The sequence below is a fragment of the Poromitra crassiceps genome (genome assembly GCF_964638095.1).
Source record: "Poromitra crassiceps genome assembly, chromosome: 26".
Lineage (NCBI taxonomy): Eukaryota > Metazoa > Chordata > Actinopteri > Beryciformes > Melamphaidae > Poromitra > Poromitra crassiceps.
The window spans coordinates 3,744,457-3,769,195 of NC_139640.1; the positions used below are offsets into that span (position 1 = coordinate 3,744,457).

Here is a 24,739-nt window from a genome sequence, read left to right on the forward strand (position 1 = left end):
GGTAATACCCCCCATTTAAATTTAACTATAATATAATACAAGCATAATAATTAACCCTGCAGTTATAGATCGATTAGCATGGCGAACCGGGAAGCTAACGTTAGCATAACGATTGGTTAGCCATGGTAAATGCAGTGTAGGAGGTATTAATATTAGTTTAGAAACTGTTTTGAGTCTGTGATATTAATGTGTTTCGTTGTGATTATGTTACCATGTCTGTTGAGTAATCCTATTTGTGTTTAGTGTTAAGCTATAAGTAAAAACTGTAATGCTATCTGTACTGTTATCTGTAACACTGGATTAGCCTGCAGGTTGAAATGGCTAGGAAGTGGGTTATATCACAGACAGCATGTATCATAGACAACAGGGCATTAGTTAAGGAAGTAGTTTAGCTGGTAAATATAGTTTAAGATGTAAGATGGGATAATATGGGTTTGAATAATTAATTTAATTTAACTAAATAAGATACGTTTATGGGAGATAAGATAATGTTTATTTGTTTATTACCGAATATGTTTATTTGCCAAGTGAAAATGTTTTATAATATGTTGTTTAAAGGAGAATACAAGGTGCAGGTTAAACAAGTAAATGTTATGACTATGATTGAAATAAGTCAACTGAATAGGATTCTGAGTTTATGAATAGAACTAGACCGGAAGTCAGAGACCGGAAGTCAAAGTGCTTACACTGTATGGTAAACGAGTGACAGAAGCTAACTGATATCTGACAAATGCTTTATGTTTATACAGATCTTGGATGACAAAAATAAATGAAATGTGTTGCACCAGTTTGGACTCCTCGTTCCACTCTGTACCTGTAACATAATCAATGCTGATGCTGTATGCTAATAGATAGAGTGTGGATAATACAGTAGCCTACATGCTTTGAATCCCTTAGTTTGAGCTATTATGCAGTGTTCTAAGCAGACTGGATGGCATGCGTCAGATGATAGAACGCTCATCAAGTCTCAAGAGACTTGAGACTTGACTTGGACTCTAGCTAAAAGACTTGAGACTTGACTTGGACTCTAGCTAAAAGACTTGAGACTTGACTTGGACTCTAGCTAAAAGACTTGAGACTTGACTTGGACTCTAGCTAAAAGACTTGAGACTTGACTTGGACTCTAGCTAAAAGACTTGAGACTTGACTTGGACTCTAGCTAAAAGACTTGAGACTTGACTTGGACTCTAGCTAAAAGACTTGAGAATTGACTTGGACTTGCAAAAAATGACGTGAGCATCTCTGTCAGTGCCCGGCCACGACCCATCGATGCATTTTGAGGAGGCTGGCTGCGTTATGAGTTAGGATCCAAATGCTGTCTCTCTCTCCGCTCTGCCTGTCCCCTGTCCATTTATCTGTTTGTTTATTTTTTTAATATCAAATTCCTTTGAAAATGAATTCTTGTTTTTGCGTTTCATCATGACGGCAGAATAGGGGATCATTCTCAGTTTGAAGTGACAGATCCAAACGAGTGTTCCGTGTGCCACAATTTATGTGCCATAATTAAATATCCCTCAGTGTTTTCAGGGAGATGAAAGGTAAAATGCAAACAGGAGTAAAGCAGTGGAGGGAGGAGCAGACAGTGGAGGGAGGAGCAGACAGTGGAGGGAGGAGCAGACAGTGAGGAGCAGACAGTGGAGGTAGGGACAGTGGAGGGAGGAGCAGACAGTGGAGGTAGGATCAGACAGTGGAGGTAGGGACAGTGGAGGGAGGAGCAGACAGTGGAGGTAGGATCAGACAGTGGAGGTAGGGACAGTGGAGGGAGGACACGGTGGTTCAGTGGTTAGTGCTGTTGCCTCACAGCAAGAAGGTCCCGGGTTTGAACCCCGGTCCGTCCCAGGTCCCTTCTGTGTGGAGTTTGCATGTTCTCCCCGTGTTCGTGTGGGTTTTCTCCGGGTGCTCCGGTTTCCTCCCACCATCAAAGACATGTATGTTAGGGTTAATACTCCTGTCAGTGCCCCTGACCAAGGTGCTGGTAAAAGAACTGGAGTTGGTCCCCGGGCGCTGCACTGAGGCTGTCCACTGCTCCTAGTTCTAGGAAGGTTCCTAGTAGAGGATGGGTCAAATGCAGAGGATGAATTTCCCCAAGGGGATAAATAAAGGATAACTTAACTTAACAGGAGCAGACAGTGAAGGTATAGGGACTGAATGAATGAATTAATTTATTTGACACGTCTTAAATGCCACAGGTATACGTTTCATCAGCTCAAAGGAGGCAAAATAAATAAGCATACACGAAAGCATATGTACAAGCCGTCAAGGATAACACAAAAAAGCCCAGGGCTTATTTCCATTGTGGTCCTTTGGTGTAAAAAGATAGAGTTGAAAATATACAAGAATACAGATCAATTAAGAACTAAAAAGCAATCTAAAATATACAAGAATACAGATCAATTAAGAACTACATCCCTTTTATGTGCCTCCACTGCCTTGATGCGTCATCCTGCTCAGTAACTCAGTCTAAATATAACAGAGGTGTTGCTAACTAAATATAACATTCTGGTGTATGTCCCTTGTCCCAGGATCTGTTTGCGCTGGACGTTGAGCCGTACCGATACAGTGGGGTGAACATGACGGGCTTTAGGATCCTGAACACGGAGAACAGCCAGGTGGCTTCTATCATAGAGAAGTGGTCCATGGAGCGACTGCAGGCTCCCCCCAAACCTGACTCTGGTCTACTGGACGGCTTCATGACCGTGAGTCACACCTTCACAATGAATGAATGAATGAATGAATCCATTCCTCAGGCCATGTACAGCTATACTGTCACAACACCATTTCAAGGCTGCGGTTTCTGCATGTGTGCATTGTTTAAAGGAATACATCAAGTTCATACATGTGTCCTTTAGATCTCCATACTAAGACTTTAGACATACAGTACAATATGTTGAGAGTAATAGTAGGCCACTGTCTGGCAGTTTTGTGTAGGCACAAATCCTATACTCTTTTTTTTTATATATATATTTTATTTTACAATTTTCAGAACAAAAACAGGCTCAGACAAAACAACAAAACAAAAACAAGCAAAAAAATATATATCAACATTTCAATGTTACAGCGTTGTGCTATCAGCCACATCAAGTGCTTATTGTGCTTGTAAGAGATGTGCGTGGGATCCCATGCAAGGGGTCCATGAAAAGTCAGCTGGGAAAGTCACTTGTTGCTTTCAACCTCGTCTAAGTAGGCCAGAAATGGGTCCCAGATAGCAGAGAATTTCACAAGAGAATTGGTCCTCAGGAACCGGAGTCTCTCCATACGTATAACCGAAAACATGTCCGTCAGCCACAGCTTAAAATAAGGTGGAGAGGACTTCCACTCCTTCAGAATGAGTCTCTTGGCGACAGTCATCCACAAATCCTATACTCTTGTGTAGGAGATTTGTCAAATGGACATGACATGAGAATGTGGCGTTGCATGGGAGACTGTGTACAGCTACAAATCACTGCTCAGTGGATGAAAATATGGTTGTTCACCTGAAATAGTTCCAAAAATAAACCTGCCTACATCAGCTATTGAGTTTTTTTATTTATTTTTTATTTTATTTATTTTTTATTTTGCCTTTATTTATACGGGGAAGGCTCTTGAGAGCAAGCTCTCATTTTCAAGAGCGCCCTGTTACAAGCAACATATACAAGGGTTTACAGACAGACAAGATAAGAGCAATAAGAAGGGATGATCACAAATCAGCTAAAACATGTGTATTCCTCGTGCAGCGTGCTCTCGAGGAGAACTCTAAATGAGTCCAGAGAGATCCATTTCTCCAGCTTTAGAGTGTCCTGGAGCATATTCCACTTGTTAGGGGAATAAAATGAGAAAGCAGTCTTTGCTTGTTCGGATCTCACCCGTGGAATACGCAGCCTGAGGTGAGATCGCGAGCGTGTACAATAACTGGTGTTAATGTGATTAAGAAGTGCAGACAGATACAGTGGAAGCTGACCAATCAAGGCTTTGTAAATAAATAAGAGGCAGTGCTGTTCTCTTCTAGCTGTCAGAGAGGAGCCAGCTCACTTTTTCATACAAAATACAATGATAAGTAAGGAAACAGTCACCCGTTATGAAGCGCAGGGCGCTGTGATACACAGTGTCAAGCGACTTCAAAGCAGTTGATGAGGCATGTATACTGTATATACTAGGGCTGTGAATCTTCATTGGCCTCACGATTCGATTCAATTACGATTCAGAGGGCTACGATTCGATTCGATTACGATTATCGATGCATCTCGATGCATCTTAAATCGATGCATCACTTTTTTTCCGCAATACATGATTTATTTTTTCTCACTTTCTTTTTTCTCACTGTGTGGCTACTTTTAAAATAAAAGTGCATTTGGAATTGCATTGTATTATGCTCCATAATTAAAATAAACAACTGCATGTACTTCCATTATATTTTATTTGATTATTATTAAAAACAAATACGGTAATAATAATAATAATTTAATAATCGATTTTTGACATTTGTGAATTGATGCAGAATCGTGCACGTCCGCATCGCGATGCATCTTATAATCGATTATTTTTGACACCCCTAATATATACAATATCTCCATAATCAAAAACAGACAGTATTAGAGGGGCGGCTTTAGCTCAGGAGGTAGAGCGGGTCGGCCAATGACACAAGGGTTGGCGGCTCGATCCCCGCTCCCTCCCAGCTGCTGTCGTTGTGTCCTTGGGCAAGACACTTAACCCTCCTTGCTCCCGATGGTGTGTAGGCACCCTGCGTGGCAGCCTGCCGCCATTGGTGTATGAATGGGTGAATGTAAAACTATCTACTGATTGTAAAGCGCTTTGGATAAAAGCGCTATATAAATGCAGACCATTTACCATTTACCATTTACCATTTAGAGATTGAACAATCGATCTTCTAGAGCAGAATGAAAAACAAGATTTATTTATTTCTATATTTCTATGTGTGTGTGTTTGGGTGGGATCGTGTGCACGAGGTAGGTGCCACACGTAAAGTGAGTCAAGGTAAAGGCCTATAGCTAATTTCATCTTTCATAACAAATGTACGTCGGTGGATTTTTATATAACTCGCCCGTTTAGAGTAAAATAGACGATAGAAAAGTGTTGTGAACATAGGGTGATTTAAATCATCTTATGTGGAAACCTCTGCTACAGACCTTTGCTGTACACCCCTTTCTGTCAAAAGGAGAACATACAAGGTGTGGTATTGCATCATATCAAAAGGATATCCTTGCTACACACAGTTCCCCCTTTCAGCAGGAGAACAAGAAGAATCTGGTTTGTGGTTTATTACCCCAAAGTCATACACACTCACTCCAAGACCTTGGTCATCTCCCCTCACATTGTCCAACAGGATTTAAGACATCACTTTGAAGTAAGTACGTTTTCTATGCACTCTGGGGATTAAACGTTGCACCGACCTCAAAGTGTCCAGGAAATAACCGTAACATTTATAACCACGAAGTCCTCATCGAACTGTTGGATACACACAAAAACACAGTTTACAACTCTTTTGTCAACAACAGGTGTCTCTCTCCTCACCAGGATATTTGGACTGGGTTATTCATTGAATAAATGTCACATTCCAGTTATGGCTATACTGAAGATTCCCACTCACAATGGTCTAAGATGTGTTTGAACTCAGGAATGATTCAAGTTGTATGTGTTTAATTGTGTGATTACAATAGTGAAAGCATATGCTTAAAAGTGACTTGATCTAGGCATATAACTGTGTCTATTGTTGTATAGCCATAAATATTTATTAGTCAGATGGAATCTATAGTTGAGGTTCCATCACAGTGTCACATAGTTTTGGTCTGATAGGATCAGAACATGTCAGGATGAGAAACTTGGATCAACTAGCGCTTCTATACAAACAGGAACGAAGAGAAAACTACACCTGGATTCTGTTGAGATTCAGTTATCGATTATAGTCTACCTGCTTTTTATACAACAGGAGCACCCAAAACTCAATCAATGTTTTGACAATGAACTGCCACGGATAGCACAATTTAAAAAAACATCAAGAAAAACATGTATGTTAGGGTTAATACTCCTGTCCGTGCCCCTGACCAAGGTACTGGCAAAAGAACTGGAGTTGGTCCCCGGGCGCTGCACAGTGGTTGCCCACTGCTCCTAGTTCTAGGAAGGTTCCTAGTAGAGGATGGGTCAAATGCAGAGGATGAATTTCCCCAAGGGGATAAATAAAGGATAACTTAACTTAACTAACTTAAAAGCAACAGTTGATAGTGGTTATGGTTAGTGGTATATACTGTATATATACCGTCTATGGTTGAAATCCCAAAACGACTGTTGAGGTGTTTGCGAGTGAGGCCGATACAGCCGACTGCTCTGATCATACCTACCAACATTGGGCTGTGAAAAAGAGGCAGATTTTCTGGGGTATCGTCGAATGACCTACCCTCAACATCCCCCCCATATAACCCTACACCCCAAATTAATACAGTATAATAAATACAAATATGTAAAGTAAAATCGCTGTTAAATTAGTCTTAAATTCATAGCTCACAGTAAAATAATTATAAAATTAAATTCAACAAACACAATGTACAAAAAATTTGATCAAATGTCAGCATCTAAAATTTCCATCGCAAAAAATGAAAAAGAAATGTATTTGGTGACTATATGGCCATTTCCTCTTCTGACTTGCTCAGCCTCCGACACACATCTCATGAAGAACGTGAATATGTTAGCAGTTCCCCTCCGTGATTCCACGGCTTGCTTGTGTTTGGCTTGTTTAACGTTAGTAGCATGTTTGTTTGCTAACGTCGTTTTCCCCACCGCGTTCGACATAGCTTGTAAAAACGCATGGCATTTGCTGATGTGGGTAGCGGTTAGAAAACGGGATGGTCTCGCCACAAAGTGGACTGAAATTGGCTAGCGTATCTCTTCTCTTTTGGGACCTGTTTCATCCATTTCCAGTGGCAAAGCGAGCAGAGCCCTTTGACTGTATACATTATGGCAGAGCGCCTCACCCCGAACAGCTGCTTGAGTGAGCGCAGTGCGTAACTCGTCACTGCCTCTGGCTGGGCTGGGTTGGGTTGCCAGGTACCATGACACATATCCTACAAATTGGGAGATTAGCGCGGGAGAAATGACCAAGACAGAGCACAGCGGGAGAAAGGGTTTGGTTTGGTTTATTTCGGATCAAGAATACATAAAAGCATTACAAATTGACATTAATACAGTAGTCAAAAAAAAGTACACAATATGTAAATCGAAAAGTAAAATGATCCAAGGATAGCCCAGTAAAGCAGCTTAAAGTTACAATCTAGAAGCCTGCTTATTTCCACTGGGGTCCTTCGAATATCAAAACCTTAGTATTACACAATTGTACTTTATAAAAGAAAAACAGAAAAAAGAACTGTCTATCGATGACACATAAAATATATGATATATACAAATGAAATCTCAGCGAAGGTGTTGCAATTACTCTCTAGTCAACATCTCATTTTTTAGATGAGTCTTGAGAGCACGTTTAAAGACATTCACAGTGTTTATGCCTGGGCACTGAAGCAGGTCAATTATTCCAAAAGTTGATCGCAGTGTTACAAAATGACGTTTGGGTTTGGCTTCCTGCAATAGGTTTCTGAATTGAATATTGGGCAGATCTGGTATTATAGGAATGAATTTCACGTGTTCTTACAACACCCTCCTTGAGATAACCAGGGCTAAGGCCGTTTAAAATGCGATGTATGTGACACAATTGAAGTTGCTTCACCCTCTGCGGCAGATCAAAAAATTCAGGGTCAGTAAAGTAGCCATGACCCACTTCTACAGGTCGGCTATTGAGAGTGTGCTCACTTTCTCCATGCTTGTCTGGTTTGGTCACACAAACACTCAGGACAAGACTCGGCTGGAAAGAGTAGTACGCCGAGCAGCTAAAATTATCGGCTGTAGTCTCCCCTCACTGTCATCACTTTACTCACAAAGAATAATCAGGAAGGCTAACAAAATCATTGCAGACCGTTCTCATCCGGCTCACCACCTATTTAACCTCCTCCTATCAGGCAGGAGATACAGGAGTATGAAGAGTAGAACATCTCGCTTCAGAGATAGCACCTACCTCCAGGCCATAAGGCACTTGAATTTGCACTGACACATTACGGTTTAGGGATGCACCGATCCACTTTTTTCACTTCCGATCCGATTCCGATACCTGAATTTGGATATCTGCCGATACCGATATTATGCCGATACCAATATTTTTCTTGAATATACAGTATAGGCAAAGATTTGGCCAATTAAGGTTTTTTTTTTTAAATATACCAATATTGCAAAAAGCAGACAAAATTAAGAAAATATACAAGGCAAAGAAGGATACTATTATACATTATTATACAAATTACGGCCAGCTGTGCGCTGGAATTGCAAAAAAAAAAAAAAAAAAAAAAATCAATTCCGATCCGATCCGTGAATTAGTGCCATATCGGCACCCGATACCGATATTGGATCGGATCGGCCCCATCCCTATTACCGTTGTCACTTTAAACTGTGTGCACCTTAAACTGTATGTACTTTCTACTGTATATGCTGTAGCTGAGAACTGTTCCTGTAGGTTTCCTGTCGCTGGCTGCTATGTTTTTTGTTTGTCTCTGAGAGTGAACCAAGACAAATTCCTATCAACTTCTGTTGACATGGCAATAAAATCTTTGAATCTTGAATCTTAAATCAATCGGTTAAAAATCGGGAGACTCCCGCCTAAGTCGGGCGCGTTGGCAACAGTGGCTCTGACTCCATTTGGAACGCAGCAGCAGCAGCAGCAGCAGCAACATGTTTGCTGGTGATTGAAAGCAGGCTTACCTCTGGGGAATAAGCGCTTGGCTCTTCTGAAGAGATCTTGCTTAGTCATGCTTCTGGGTTCATATCCTAGAGTGGGTGTTTCTCATTTTAAGCCCCTTTGTTGGATTTGTGGATGGATCAATAGTGTTTCCCACTTGAGACCTTTGATGGACTCTGTATGTAATGACTGGAGCTTTTCAAAGCACAGAAAGGGAAGAGAAAGTGTAAAGCTAGTAAGGCCTGTACAGCACCTACTGTACAGTGCATAGTGAATAGAACAGCTCATTCAGATCCCTTGCATGGTATTTTTTGTGGCAAAAAAACAAACAAAAAACACACAAATATATTTGATCATTAAAATTAAATTAACCATGCTTGTTGTTGCTGTGTGTACTAGGGCTGGGCAATATAATCCATACGGCAATATATCGCGATATTTTATTTCCCGATACCGTATCGATACTTGGACGCCAAGTATCGCGATATAAAAAAATAAAAGAAATAAAAAATTTGCAGGCCATGCCATGCCAGGCCTCTGCATCTGGTGATTCCCAATCGATATCCCCTAATCGATACTGTATCGATATTTCCCATATCGATGCGTTCAGTAACACTCAACACTCAGTAGTTTTGACTAAATTTGTCCACTAACTTATCAGTATAAAGTGATGTACATACCACCTGGGTGGTACACAGAGTGTGTTGTATCTTTAGCTCTATTATTTAATTTTGAGTAAATTCTGTAGAATATCGCAATATGTATCGCATTGTAATATATTGTGATACAATCGTATCGTGACCCAAGTATCGTGATACGTATCGTATCGTGAGATCCTTGCCGATACCCAGCCCTAGTGTGTACGTCACACCATTACGCAGCATGACGGTATGACGTCATTACATCAACAAGTCTGAATATTATAATATGAATTTCTGACGATCTGAATATTAATTGTAATGATATATTCATAATGAGATGGCACACCCCTAGTTCAAGCTCTTATCTGTTTACATTATTCTCTTTCATTCCTTCATCCGTCCATGTGAGAGAGTCACAGACGAGCAGCAGGTTATTTTTGGATCAGTGACAGACAGGGGAAGATTTGTGTGCGCAAGGAGAGTGTACTGTGACCCCGCTCATCAGTGAATTAATGGCATATGAGTTTGAAGGTGGGGATTGATTAATTAGACAAATGGCAATCAGTCAGCAGCTAATGCATATTGACACGGTGAAAGGTTCCGTAAACGTTTGATTAACGGCTTCATTTGTGCGCTGTGTTTACGGCTTGGTGTGCTTAAGCAGTGAACTGCTGATGTCCTGTAACTCACGGACTGATGTAACTTATGTGACAGCTTGCACTGAGTGAGCAGTACAAAGACTCTGGCTTTCTCCCCCTCTCCACCCTGATTTCTCCCCCTCTCCACCCTGATTTCTCCCCCTCTCCGCCCTCTCCACCCTGATTTCTCCCCCTCTCCACCCTGATTTCTCCACTGTATAAACCTTATGCAGAAGAGACCCGTCTGGCTTGAGAGACTAACAGGAAGTGTAAATGCAATCGGAAGTTCAGATTGTATTTACACTTCCTGTGACTCATAAACCTAGTCTGACTCATAACGTGAGTCAAACTGTTCGTTGTTGGTTTTATAGTTTGTAATCTGTTTTAGGCTATGCCAGACTAGTTTGGATTCTAGCTTGGCCCTATAACAGGCTTTAGCTTTTTTAACTGCTTGTTCAAACTTGTACTTAGCAGTTGTGTATAGGGCCTTGTCCCTGCTCTGAAAGGCATTCTTTCTCTCTAGATATAGCAGTTTAATTTCCTTGTTAAACCAAGGTTTGTTGTTACTATAGACTGATACAGTCTTGGAGGGAATGCAAACATTTTCCACAAAATGGATATATTTTTTTATGTATTTTATTTTTCATTTTTTATATGCAATAAAGACACAAGAACAAAAAAAGAAAAAACAAAGACACACAAGCTCAGTCACAGGAAAGGAAAAGAAAGAAAAAGCATACACATATCAACATTACAACATCGTAGTGAGGTGCTACCACGATATATAGAATCCAGTGTGAGGAGTAAACGAGAGATCAGTTGGGTGAGTTACCCGTTGCCCCTAACCTCGTCCAAGTAGGCCATAAATGGGTCCCAGATGGTAGAAAACGTCCTAAGTGAATTGGTCCTCAGGAACCTGAGTCTCTCCATATGTATAACTGAAACCATGTCTGACAGCCATAGCTGAAAAGAAGGTGGGGAGGGGGACTTCCACTCCCTTAGGATGAGTTACAAAATGGATATATGAGGTCACAGTATCAGAGAATGCATCTAGATCATCAACACAGTCTTTAAAAACAGACCAGTCTGTATGGTCATAGACTTGTCAGTTTTCTGTCCGCCGCCGTTCAGTTCGGACGAGGAGCGACGTTTGCACATGCTGTGCCCCGTAAGGGAGCTCTTGGCCTACGTGGCGAGAACGCGCTCGTTACGCGCTACGAACCAGTTGTTGATCTGTTTCGGGCAGAGAGCCCAGGGTGGACCCCTTTCCAAGGATCGCTTATCGCACTGGATAGTGGAGGCGATTGCTTTGGCATACTCTGCCGCAAGGTAAGGCACCCCCGGAGGGTATCGAGGCGCATTCTACGCGAGGTGTCGTGACGTCTTGCGCATTATTGCGTGGGGTATCGGTGGAGGACATGTGCGCTGCGGCCTCATGGTTCCTCTCATCACACGTTTGTTAGGTACTACAGTCTTGACGTGTCCGGCTCGCTCTTCGCGGTACTGTCAATGGCGAGAAGGTAGTATCACCGTCTCTCCGATGCCACACGGTAGGGCATGAGCAATTCGCCACGCGTCGTTCACCGATGCCTCTCAGGGTCGCTCTGAGGAGTGCTCCCTGCAGCAAGGGCAGTTGAAAGTTGGCACTAGAGTGAGAGCTTGAGTTCGAAATGAAGTAAAACGTTAGGGTTGTGCTACTACCCGGGTTTTACGAGTGAGAACGAGAGCTCTCACTACCCAGCCTTGCTGCGTCGATGCGCAGATTGGCTGGAAGATGGAGTGACGGTGCTTGGGGATTGAGCGGACTTGACGTGTGCAAGCTCACCACGCAACCTGCTGGTGGTTGGTTGGTTTTATAAAAGTCATTTTTGGAGCAAAATGATATTCTTCCAGTTGGCTGCTGTGAGCAGCGAAATGGCACTAGAGTGAGAGCTCTCGTTCTCACTCGTAAAACCTGGGTTGTAGCACAACCCTAACGTTATGCTCTTTTAAACATTTTATCATGACATTTTCCGATCAAAAATCAAAAATAAATCGCACATCTTCACATTTATTTTCTATATTGCTTAACTCTCATCTTGCTTCTGTTCACCTTGCCATATTCAGAGAAAGCTAGTCCGTTAACAGCCACCCCGCTAACTAGCTGCAGCCTTGCTATTGCAGCTCCGAGCTGTTTATCTTAATACATCAGATTTATATAGCGCATTTCCTAGTGCTCAAAGACGCTTTACAGCACAAAATAAAACAACTTTAATAGAGAAAAATAAAGAAAAACAAATGGTGAGAGAGACAAGAACTTCATGAGTTGAAAGCAAGGGTAAAAAGGTGGGTTTTTAGGGCTTTTTTAAAGGATGGCAGTGTCTGCATGACAGATATGACTGGGGAGGGCGTTCCAGAGGGTGGGGGGCGGCTGCGGCGAAGGCCCTGTCGCTCCAGGTCCGGAGCTTAGTTTTGATTGGTTGGAGGAGGTTAGTGTCTGCGGACCTGAGGCGGCGGGTAGGTGTGTGATGGTGAAGGAGGTCAGAGAGGTAGGGTGGACCTGAGGCGGCGGGTAGGTGTGTGATGGTGAAGGAGGTCAGAGAGGTAGGGTGGACCTGAGGCGGCGGGTAGGTGTGTGATGGTGAAGGAGGTCAGAGAGGTAGGGTGGACCTGAGGCGGCAGGTAGGTGTGTGATGGTGAAGGAGGTGGGAGAGGTAGGGTGGACCTGAGGCGGCGGGTAGGTGTGTGATGGTGAAGGAGGTCAGAGAGGTAGGGTGGACCTGAGGCGGCGGGTAGGTGTGTGGTGGTTAAGGAGGTCGGAGAGGTAGGGTGGACCTGAGGCGGCGGGTAGGCGTGTGATGGTGAAGGAGGTCAGAGAGGTAGGGTGGACCTGAGGTGGCGGGTAGGCGTGTGGTGGTGAAGGAGGTGGGAGAGGTAGGGTGGACCTGAGGCAGCGGGTAGGCGTGTGGTGGTGAAGGAGGTGGGAGAGGTAGGGTGGACCTGAGGCGGCGGGTAGGCGTGTGGTGGTGAAGGAGGTGGGAGAGGTAGGGTGGACCTGAGGCGGTGGGTAGGTGTGTGAGGCAGCGGGTAGGCGTGTGGTGGTGAAGGAGGTCAGAGAGGTAGGGTGGACCTGAGGCGGCGGGTAGGCGTGTGGTGGTGAAGGAGGTCAGAGAGGTAGGGTGGACCTGAGGCGGTGGGTAGGCGTGTGGTGGTGAAGGAGCTGGGAGAGGTAGGGTGGACCTGAGGCGGTGGGTAGGTGTGTGAGGCAGCGGGTAGGCGTGTGGTGGTGAAGGAGGTCAGAGAGGTAGGGTGGACCTGAGGCGGCGGGTAGGCGTGTGAGGCAGCGGGTAGGCGTGTGGTGGTGAAGGAGGTCAGAGAGGTAGGGTGGACCTGAGGCGGTGGGTAGGTGTGTGATGGTGAAGGAGCTGGGAGAGGTAGGGTGGACCTGAGGCGGTGGGTAGGTGTGTGAGGCAGCGGGTAGGCGTGTGGTGGTGAAGGAGGTCAGAGAGGTAGGGTGGACCTGAGGCGGTGGGTAGGTGTGTGATGGTGAAGGAGCTGGGAGAGGTAGGGTGGACCTGAGGCGGTGGGTAGGTGTGTGAGGCAGCGGGTAGGCGTGTGGTGGTGAAGGAGGTCAGAGAGGTAGGGTGGACCTGAGGCGGCGGGTAGGCGTGTGGTGGTGAAGGAGGTCAGAGAGGTAGGGTGGACCTGAGGCGGCGGGTAGGCGTGTGTTGGTGAAGGAGGTCAGAGAGGTAGGGTGGACCTGAGGCGGTGGGTAGGTGTGTGATGGTGAAGGAGCTGGGAGAGGTAGGGTGGACCTGAGGCGGTGGGTAGGCGTGTGGTGGTGAAGGAGCTGGGAGAGGTAGGGTGGACCTGAGGCGGTGGGTAGGTGTGTGAGGCAGCGGGTAGGCGTGTGGTGGTGAAGGAGGTCAGAGAGGTAGGGTGGACCTGAGGCGGCGGGTAGGCGTGTGGTGGTGAAGGAGGTCAGAGAGGTAGGGTGGACCTGAGGCGGTGGGTAGGTGTGTGATGGTGAAGGAGCTGGGAGAGGTAGGGTGGACCTGAGGCGGTGGGTAGGTGTGTGAGGCAGCGGGTAGGCGTGTGGTGGTGAAGGAGGTCAGAGAGGTAGGGTGGACCTGAGGCGGCGGGTAGGCGTGTGGTGGTGAAGGAGGTCAGAGAGGTAGGGTGGACCTGAGGCGGCGGGTAGGCGTGTGTTGGTGAAGGAGGTCAGAGAGGTAGGGTGGACCTGAGGCGGTGGGTAGGTGTGTGATGGTGAAGGAGCTGGGAGAGGTAGGGTGGACCTGAGGCAGCGGGTAGGCGTGTGGTGGTGAAGGAGGTCAGAGAGGTAGGGTGGACCTGGGGCGGCGGGTAGGCGTGTGGTGGTGAAGGAGGTCAGAGAGGTAGGGTGGACCTGAGGCGGTGGGTAGGTGTGTGATGGTGAAGGAGCTGGGAGAGGTAGGGTGGACCTGAGGCAGCGGGTAGGCGTGTGTTGGTGAAGGAGGTCAGAGAGGTAGGGTGGACCTGGGGCGGCGGGTAGGCGTGTGGTGGTGAAGGAGGTCAGAGAGGTAGGGTGGACCTGGGGCGGCGGGTAGGCGTGTGGTGGTGAAGGAGGTCAGAGAGGTAGGGTGGACCTGGGGCGGCGGGTAGGCGTGTGGTGGTGAAGGAGGTCGGAGAGGTAGGGTGGACCTGAGGTGGCGGGTAGGCGTGTGATGGTGAAGGAGGTCAGAGAGGTGGGGTGACCTGAGGCGGCGGGTAGGCGTGTGATGGTGAAGGAGGTTGGAGAGGTAGGGTGGACCTGAGGTGGCGGGTAGGCGTGTGATGGTGAAGGAGGTCAGAGAGGTAGGGTTGGGGCCAGCTTGTTGAGGGCTTTGAAGGTGACGAGTCATATTTCGAAGTGAATCCTGTAACTGATGGGGGAGGAGCCAGTGGAGATAGTGGAGGACGGGGTTGATGTGGTCGGAGCGGCGGGTGGAGGTGAGCATGTTGGCAGCAGAGTTTTGGACGTATTGTAATTTATCGAGGATTTTGGTGGGCGTGCCATGAAGGATGCTGTTGCAGCAGCCCAGACAGGATGTGATGAATGTATGGGTCAGTTGTTTCAGCAGCAGAGAAGGATAGCGAGGATCTTGTGCCGGTAGTGCACATTTTCAAAGAGAGTAAATAACCGCCCGTGAAGTCTCATCAGGAGAGTCTCTTGCTTTCCTAACATGCGTCTGTGTCCGACAAATCAGGGAGAGCGATTCGGCACTTCATTCCTTACCCCCGCCTTTAATTAATCTCGCAGCGGAGAGAAGCGCTGCCCCGAGTGGTGGCTTAACATGCACCATGAGAGTGACCTTACAAGCTCTGCGCTCTCATTAGCATAACGTCTCTTCGTGTTAATTGCCTCAGATGCTGTCTGATTCATTGTGCGCCTTTGCAAAACTGAAACAGGTAAAAAACACACACACACACACACACACACACACACACACACACACACACACAGACACAGACACAGACACACACACACTCGGGCATGACTGCAACTCCCCGTGTTTACCTCTTTGTGGAAAATCTAACCTCTAACCGTCTAACCTCTCGGCTGTCAAGGTTATCACTTTGTCGCGGCGACTCCCAAAACCCAGTTGGTATTCAGCACCGCGGCTTCACCACTACTCATTTCCGTTTCCCACATTTCAATAAGCGTGCTATACCTGTGGGTAACATTTAAATGGGATAGTAGGATCCGTCTCTGATGGAAAGCTATTTCCTTTTTGACAGATATCATTTAAAACCTGATACAAGCAGAGGTATAAAAAAAATGGCATCCAGACGTCAGACATATTCCAGGGATTCGTATTATCTGAGCATCACTCAGACATGGTCTGGGGTCATACAGCCACCGGGATGCAGAATGAGGGAATATATAACAATATGAAGAATATGACATTTATGGTAGAAACAGGACGGGTGAATAAGAGAACGCTCCAATGGCCAAAAGGGTTACTAGCTGAAACATGGCGCTTTGCAATGCTTGTGTGACATAAGGCTACTTATATTTACTTATGCTTATATAGACCCTGTGTTTCATATCTAATCCATATTGCATGCAGCAATAAAGCAACGTATGTAAATAACAGCTGTAAGTAAATTCATACGGTAGGTAAATAATCCATAGTCTTTCCCACACTACCACTCATTTATTTCTTTATGCATGCCTATATTCTATTTTCCTTTTCACTTCTGAATCCTATTAGTTTTACTGTTGCGACAACATAAATTCCCCATGAGGATCCCAAAAAGTGTAATTTCCTCTTATCTTAAAACCACTACAATGAGAGTAATCCATAATTGTGACTCTTATTCACGGGCTGTGCTGCCTTTTACTTTTACTTTAGGACATCTCCTAAAGGAAGAACAAATCAAGATGTGAATTCCATAGGACCTATTGAATTCACATGTTGTTTTCTCCCGACACTCCTTGTGAAGATATCTGTTGTTAACGCACGGTCTATCCCTCCGCTTAGATATCTGTTGTTAACGCACGGTCTATCCCTCCGCTTAGATATCTGTTGTTAACGCATGGTCTATCCCTCCGCTTAGATATCTGTTGTTAACGCACGGTCTATCCCTCCGCTTAGATATCTGTTGTTAACGCACGGTCTATCCCTCCGCTTAGATATCTGTTGTTAAGGCACGGTCTATCCCTCCACTTAGATATCTGTTGTTAACGCATGGTCTATCCCTCCACTTAGATATCTGTTGTTAACGCACGGTCTATCCCTCCACTTAGATATCTGTTGTTAGCGCACGGTCTATCCCTCCACTTAGATATCTGTTGTTAACGCACGGTCTATCCCTCCACTTAGATATCTGTTGTTAACGCACGGTCTATCCCTCCACTTAGATATCTGTTGTTAACGCACGGTCTATCCCTCCACTTAGATATCTGTTGTTAACGCACGGTCTATCCCTCCACTTAGATATCTGTTGTTAACGCACGGTCTATCCCTCCACTTAGATATCTGTTGTTAACGCACGGTCTGTCCCTCCGCTTAGATATCTGTTGTTAACGCACGGTCTATCCCTCCACTTAGATATCTGTTGTTAACGCACGGTCTATCCCTCCACTGAGATATCTGTTGTTAACGCACGGTCTATCCCTCCACTTAGATATCTGTTGTTAACGCACGGTCTATCCCTCCACTTAGATATCTGTTGTTAACGCACGGTCTGTCCCTCCGCTTACAGTGCTGGCTGAGTGCCAGGAGGCAGAACAGCAGATGAGTGAGCGAGAGTCTGGCGAGGCTTGAGGAGAGATTGAGAGATGGGTCTTTTGGTCTCTTTACACATTCCCTCGGCTCCCCGTTCTAATCTGTCAGTCATGGCGTGTTGGCAGAGGCTTCCCTGAGTGGCAGCACATAGTGGGGACATTTGCCAGCACCTGAAGGGGTACAAGGGCCGAGGTGAAGGGGTACAAGGGCCGAGCTGAAGGGGCACAAGGGTCGAGCTGAAGGGGTACAAGGGTCGAGCTGAAGGGGTACATGGGCCGAGCTGAAGGGGCACAAGGGCCGAGCTGAAGGGGCACAAGGGTCGAGCTGAAGGGGTACAAGGGCCGAGCTGAAGGGGCACAAGGGTCGAGCTGAAGGGGTACAAGGGTCGAGCTGAAGGGGCACAAGGGTCGAGCTGAAGGGGTACATGGGCCGAGCTGAAGGGGCACAAGGGTCGAGCTGAAGGGGTACAAGGGTCGAGCTGAAGGGGTACATGGGCCGAGCTGAAGGGGCACAAGGGTCGAGCTGAAGGGGTACAAGGGTCGAGCTGAAGGGGCACAAGGGTCGAGCTGAAGGGGCACAAGGGTCGAGGTGAAGGGGTACAAGGGTCGAGGTGAAGGGGTACAAGGGCCGAGCTGAAGGGGTACAAGGGTCGAGGTGAAGGGGTACAAGGGCCGAGGTGAAGGGCTACAAGGGCCGAGGTGAAGGGGTACAAGGGTCGAGGTGAAGGGGTACAAGGGTCGAGGTGAAGGGGTACAAGGGTCGAGCTGAAGGGGTACAAGGGCCACGCTGAAGGGGTACAAGGGCCACGCTGAAGGGGTACAAGGGCCACGCTGAAGGGGTACAAGGGCCAAGCAGAAGGGGTACAAGGGCAGAGATGAAGGGGTACAAGGGCCAAGCAGAAGGGGTACAAGGGCCAGCTGAAGGGGTACAAGGGGCCTGAAGGGGTACAAGGGGCCTGAAGGGGTACAAGGGCAGAGATGAAGGGGTACATGGGCCGAGTGAGTTGGCCGGGGGGAGGTACGTGTGGGTGTCTGGGGATGGAGGGGGGTGGGGGGTTGCTGACCCTGGAAAGAGTTCAGGTCCCGAGCTGGGTGGAGGTATGGGATGGACGGACGATAGACGGATAGTCACCGTCCATTTAGCCAATCAGAGTCGAGGAGACGTTCTCACAGCGGAAATGGAGGAGCGGAAATGGCAGCCATGACAGTTGCCCTCATAGATAAAAATGGTATTTTAGAGCCACAATACCGTTATAAATATCAACAACTAGCCAACAGATATCAAAGGTGGTGGGCTTCATGGAAAGAGCATGACTTGAACTGGCCGACCATTACATCAAACTGGTCATTCAGTGGCATTTTATTGCCACATAAGTAATGTAGCACACAGAGCTAACAGCTAGCTAATGCCGGCTTTCTTCTTCTCTCTGTTTATAGGCGGGTCGCTGACACCTTCAAGGTGCTTACCACCACCTGCTGTACAAGTTGGTTACTTGTATAAGCCACGAACATACATCTCTCCGTTTTATAATTCTGTCCATTTTCTGACGGATCAGTGTGGCCACGGCCTTAGGCACAGCGCCCAAGCCATTGCGGGCACCACTTCAGCCAAAACCATTGTTGATCCGCAGGGGAGTACTTCATCAAGTTTTAGCTTTAAGCTTTTTTGATGTTGTTTATTTATCTGCTCCGTTTTCTCCAAAAGTCTGTACAAAGATATGGTAATAATTATGGTCCAAAATGATGTGAAATTGCCATTTTTTTAATGTAAATTGTTCTACCCCTAACGAACCATACCGCCTCACCACCCAGCGACACAGTACCTAATCCTTCCAAAAAGCCAGGGAACGTCCCACTCCCCCTCTCTCTAGTCTCTCTGTAGTCAATCTCCTCTCCACTCTGTCACTGGTGCTGAAAGACACATGGCAACTACAGTACCAACATGGGATTTGAAAATTTTCATTTTACGACTTCAGTTTCTGTTTTACAAATCAAATAATAAAGGGAAAACCATGTAATTTATAAATGTTGTAGTAGGCTATGTGCCATTTCTGTTCATTTGTGGATTTCTGTTTCTGAAAAGAAAATAGAATGACCCAAAAATACACAGACCATGACCAACCAAATGTTGCATTGCAGTCGGGCTGTTTTGGGTCAGGACTGAGCGTCCTGGGGTCGGCCCGTGCAGAGGGATCTGCACTGATGATGTGGATGCTGGCTAGATGCTGTGAAATACTTTCAAAGCCTTTGTCTGTCTGTGGAGTTGGAGCTGTTTCTCATTATTTCTCTCTCTTGCTCTCTCTCTCTCACTCACTCATTCTCTCTCTCTCTCTCTCCGGCCCAGGCAGTACAGGACAGAGGTCCGGGCAGTACAGGACAGAGGTCCGGGCAGTACAGGACAGATGCCCGGGCAGTACAGGACAGAGGTCCGGGCAGTACAGGACAGAGGTCCGGGCAGTACAGGACAGAGGTCCGGGCAGTACAGGACAGAGGTCTGGGCAGTACAGGACAGATGCCCGGGCAGTACAGGACAGAGGTCCGGGCAGTACAGGACAGAGGTCCGGGCAGTACAGGACAGAGGTCCGGGCAGTACAGGACAGAGGTCCAGGCAGTACAGGACAGAGGTCCAGGCAGTACAGGACAGAGGTCCAGGCAGTACAGGACAGAGGTCCAGGCAGTACAGGACAGAGGTCCAGGCAGTACAGGACAGAGGTCCGGGGCAGTACAGGACAGAGGTCCGGGCAGTACAGGACAGAGGTCCAGGCAGTACAGGACAGAGGTCCAGGCAGTACAGGACAGATGCCCAGGCAGTACAGGACAGATGCCCAGGCAGTACAGGACAGAGGTCCAGGCAGTACAGGACAGAGGTCCAGGCAGTACAGGACAGAGGTCCAGGCAGTACAGGACAGATGCCCAGGCAGTACAGGACAGATGCCCAGGCAGTACAGGACAGAGGTCCGGGCAGTACAGGACAGAGGTCCAGGCAGTACAGGAAAGAGCAATATCGTACAAAACACCACTTCTTCTAGAAAGTGTCTATTTTGTGGCCTGAATGTGTGTGTCTGCTCGACGTTGTCGTTGTTGACGACGTTGTTGTATATATATACAACAAAGATACAAAGATAGTGTTTAAAAAAGTAAATAAGTCCAGCTGAATCCTGAATGTCACACTAATTATTTGTTATTATAAGCAGGTAAACCACTGTGGGATTAGTGAGACTATTGCTAAAAGGAGAAGATACTGTAGTGATGCGCGCTTCGTGCGCCCTGCAGCCTGGGCTGTCATCCGCTCAAACACGTACTTCACGGGGCGGCTGCGTGTCATGAATGTGTCCTTAATATGCAATGCGTGCAGCTCTAAGCAGTATAGCCTATCAGAGGAATGTTTTTGTTTAGATGGCTGGAGGATTCAACTTGTCTTTTCATTTTGCTAATGTGTTTTTTTCTGCTTGTAGATGTAAAAATACACGCTTTCTAATGAAAACAAATCAAGCATTTGTTGTGGTAATGGTTTAATGGGGCACAGACAGTCAAATAGCGCATTTTAATCTTCTTGGTTAACCGACCAATAGTCGGCTAATGAGGGTCGGTTGTCGGTCAAGAAAAAGTTATAATTTTCGACATCCAAACTATCCAAAAATATCAGTCTGAGCCTTCAACAACTCACATTGGTTTAACTCTAGTTTGAACACAGTGGCTCGAACCCAGTGGTGAGGGAGGGGAAATGCGATCGTATTGCCAGCGGACCCGTCTCGTCTCCTTTTCGAGAGTGTTGCGCCGTCCGTAATGAGCCAATTTGGGCTTGGCCATCGCCACGAGCCATCATTAGATCCATTACCCACAGTGCAACACTCCAGACATTACCCACAGTGCAACACTCCAGACATTACCCACAGTGCAACACTCCAGACATTACCCACAGTGCAACACTCCAGACATTACCCACAGTGCAACACTCCAGACATTATCCACAGTGCAACACTCCAGACATTATCCACAGTGCAACACTCCAGGCTGTGTGTGCATGATGCAATCTAACCAGACTAGATGCGGGCAGAATGGGTCTCCCAAAGCATGGACTCATGGAGGTAGAGAGAGACGGGGGGGGGGGGGGGGGGGAAGAGTCGGGGTTGCGTGAGCGAGATGTTTGATGATTGCAAGAGACAGGAATACATTTGGAGAAATAAATGATATTCTGTTCACATATCTGGAGAGGGGTTGTTGTGCCAACTAGATGCAACACTGGTAGATGGACTAACCTTCACCAGCTAGTATATAACCTCTGGAGGGGGCATGGAAGCTGATGAGCACTCCGCCATGTTTATTCTCATGTCGGGGTCACTCTGGGCATCCTGCATATAATTGCCTGTTATTCAGATTCCAACATGCTCCTCCGTAGCCCCGGCGCTTGTCGTTGTGAAGCCCACAGCTAATCCGCAGCTCATATCGTTTTACGGCGCACACATGCTGTGGGTTTCCCGGGTCCCGACCGAGCCGAGGAAACTTGAAAACGTACACGTGAAAGTTGCTGCTTGCTTGTAGCACGTTCCTTTTCCTCTGCTCGTTATCTGCTGCTGGGAAAAAGCCATCAGATTCAGTTGAGTGTTGAGACTATTAGTCCTCCTGACACAGTGCGTCTTAGTCACGGCACGGTGCATTCTGCTAGTTAAGCAATATGGGCAGAGCGCCGCTCACAGTCATGTCTACGGGTCCGTTCAAGGCCCGGGCATCTGTATGCCTGACAGAGTTAGGGCTGCTTTTAATTAGCAAAGCTCCTCTTTAAAGACTTTAAACTCATCGCTGTTCCTTTGAGCAAGATCAAATACAACAAGGGAGTGGGGGGGTTTGTCTTCCTTCTGCGTTCTGCATCACAGCAGAGAGAAATACTCTGTCATCATCGTCACGCACATCATTTTCAAACGAGGTGAGGTAAACCAGTACAATGCACACTCGGCACACGCCCCCACTCAGAATCACAATCAGAACCAGAATCACTTTTATTATCACAGTATGCAAGTTACATACGAGGAATTTGTCTTAGTGTCTGTATGCAGCGTAGCGGTTACATCAATATACAGGGATAAGAAGTAGGAAGATGACTAACGCCCGAAAAATTTGACGTGTTATTTTACTAAAAATAATGCATTTGACCATCATTTCAAGTAGAATGATACCACCCAAGCAAGAATATTTCAAGTGTTTCAAGTGCTTTACTGGAATATTTGGACCATATAATGATAATACAATTATCTCAACCTTAAAAGCTTACATATACTGTAGGTGCCAAATGTTGCATACATGAATGCTTATACTTGTGTGTATACTGTTACTTTATACAGAAATTAGAACCACTGATCCATATACTGCTGTGAGTTTAAAAAATAACAACACTGAGGCTGCTTCAAGTTTGAACAAGACGCCCTCTGGTTTATTTATCCACAGAGAGAACAAAATTCCTAGATGTCATGAAGTTGTCATGCATTAGACTCTGGAGATGATGTGCCCTGCGTTTTTACAAAAGTAACAAACCCATTGGCTAGCAATGCAGCAGCAAGTTTGCCTCTAGAAAACAACCAATTAATTTTTTTTTTTTTTTTTTTTGGGTGGGCCAGGGCAAGAAGTGGGTGGGCCTGTGCCTACCCAGGCCCACCCGTAGATACGCCCCTGGATTTACATGAGATTTACAGACCGAGTTAAATATATGTTAAATAGGCAGTGGATTTACATGAATTTACAGTCGGAGTTAAATAAGAGTTTACATTGAATGTACATGAAATTTACAGGCTAAGTTAAATAGGCATTGATGTGCAGGGAATTTACATCAATTTACCAGTCCCAGTTAGACAGGCATTAAATTAGATACAGTATGAGTTCCAGTTTTATGGGGGGGGGGGGGTTCAGTTGAGTTTAGGAGGAGGTAGTGAGTTTGTGTGTGTGTGTGGGGGGGGGGGTTGTTGGTGAGGCCCTTGGCGGAAGGGGTTTCCGGGCCTTGTTGGTGAGGCTGATGGCGGTTGGGAAGAAGCTGGTCTTGTGGTGGGTGGTTCTGGTCTTGGCAGACCTCAGTCTCTTGCCGTGGGGGAGTGTATTAAAGATTTTGTGGCCAGGGTGGGAGGGGTCAGCCATGATCTAGCGAGACCACTTCAGTGTCCTGGCTCAGATTCAACACACTATGAGGCCATTTACACCTGGCGTTAACATGCGTTTTCTGCAATCTGATTGCAATCAGATTGCAGAAATGGTTGTCCTCTCAATCCGCATAAAGTTGCTGTATCCAGATTGAGAGGACACATTGCATTTACACTTGTGTTCAATGTGTACACAATGCATCCCTGACCACCTCCGGAGGTGGTTTGGCCGATCAGATTTGCAATCCTTCTTCAATGCGTTTTGGGGGTGTTTACACCTGGCATTTCAAGTGATAAAACACAATCTGATCACAGAAAACGCATGTTAGTGCCAGGTGTAAATGGCCTCTATGAAAATATTGGACACTTAACCACTGGCTTTCACAGATGTATTTGACTGTGTGAGGAGCACACACACGCTGACCAACAGTTGGATTTGTTGCGCCAACAACAAACAAAAGAAACACGGAGGTGGAGCATTATGGTCTTAACTCCATGACGGATTATCCATTCCTCACAAAACTTTGTGAAGATGTTTAGATATCACCAATGACCATGTGTGCACACAGTTGCTGTTTTACGATCGAACAGTAGGGGGCGCTACAAATGCCCCTAAAAAACGGTATGATAATGAATTTGCTTGAAATTTGGTATGCATGTTCAGGGAGGCTGTACCAGAGCCACTGAGGAGACAGTCACGCCAATGGAAGTCCAAAATGCTTGATCGTCGCATGACTCACGTAGCCATTCTAGCATCAACTATAGTTCCAAGGATAGTTAACCCATTGATACGGTTCGCGGTCTTAAAGGGATATGCACACAAATGAAGGATATACACGCAAATGCTGCATCAGGTATCAATGGGTTAAATGGACTGCATTTATATAGCGCTTTTATCCAAAGCACTTTACAATGTGCCTACATTCACCCATTCACACACCAAAGGCGGCCAGCTGCCACGCAGGGTGCTGGCACAGCCATCGGGAGCAATTTGGGCTTCAGTGTCTTGCCCAAGGACACTTCGACATGCGGATTGGAGGAGCCGGGGATCGAACCCAGAAGGTCGGTGGACGACACGCTCTACCTCCTGAGCCACAAGTATAGTATAGTATAGTTCCAGAAAATATGTGGTGGGCCGTTTGAATGCAGAAAATAATGCTATAATAATGCTGTAATATACAATGTGATTGTTTAAAAGTCTGACCCTTTCCAAAGTACATCACAAACGGTCCATTCCGCTGCAACTCTACAGTGCTGCTTAATCCAGAGCTTTCATTCCGGGAACTGTTTTGTTTAAGTCCATTGAGTGAACAGAGATGACGCAACTCTTTATATCTCTA

General features: G+C 46.2%; 1 protein-coding gene across 1 annotated transcript in view; it reads left to right on the top strand.

Moving 5' to 3' along the window:
* The window catches only part of LOC310798896 (glutamate receptor ionotropic, kainate 2-like), a gene marked incomplete at both ends in the record, with an annotated part of 373,179 nt that overhangs the window by 159,460 nt on the left and 188,980 nt on the right, over positions 1–24,739 (top strand). Inside the window, 2 exons of the mRNA XM_083661456.1 lie at positions 2,523–2,696; positions 19,619–20,260. Coding sequence (XP_083517582.1) covers positions 2,523–2,696; positions 19,619–20,260 — 816 coding nt within the window. The remainder of the gene's footprint in view (positions 1–2,522; positions 2,697–19,618; positions 20,261–24,739) is intronic.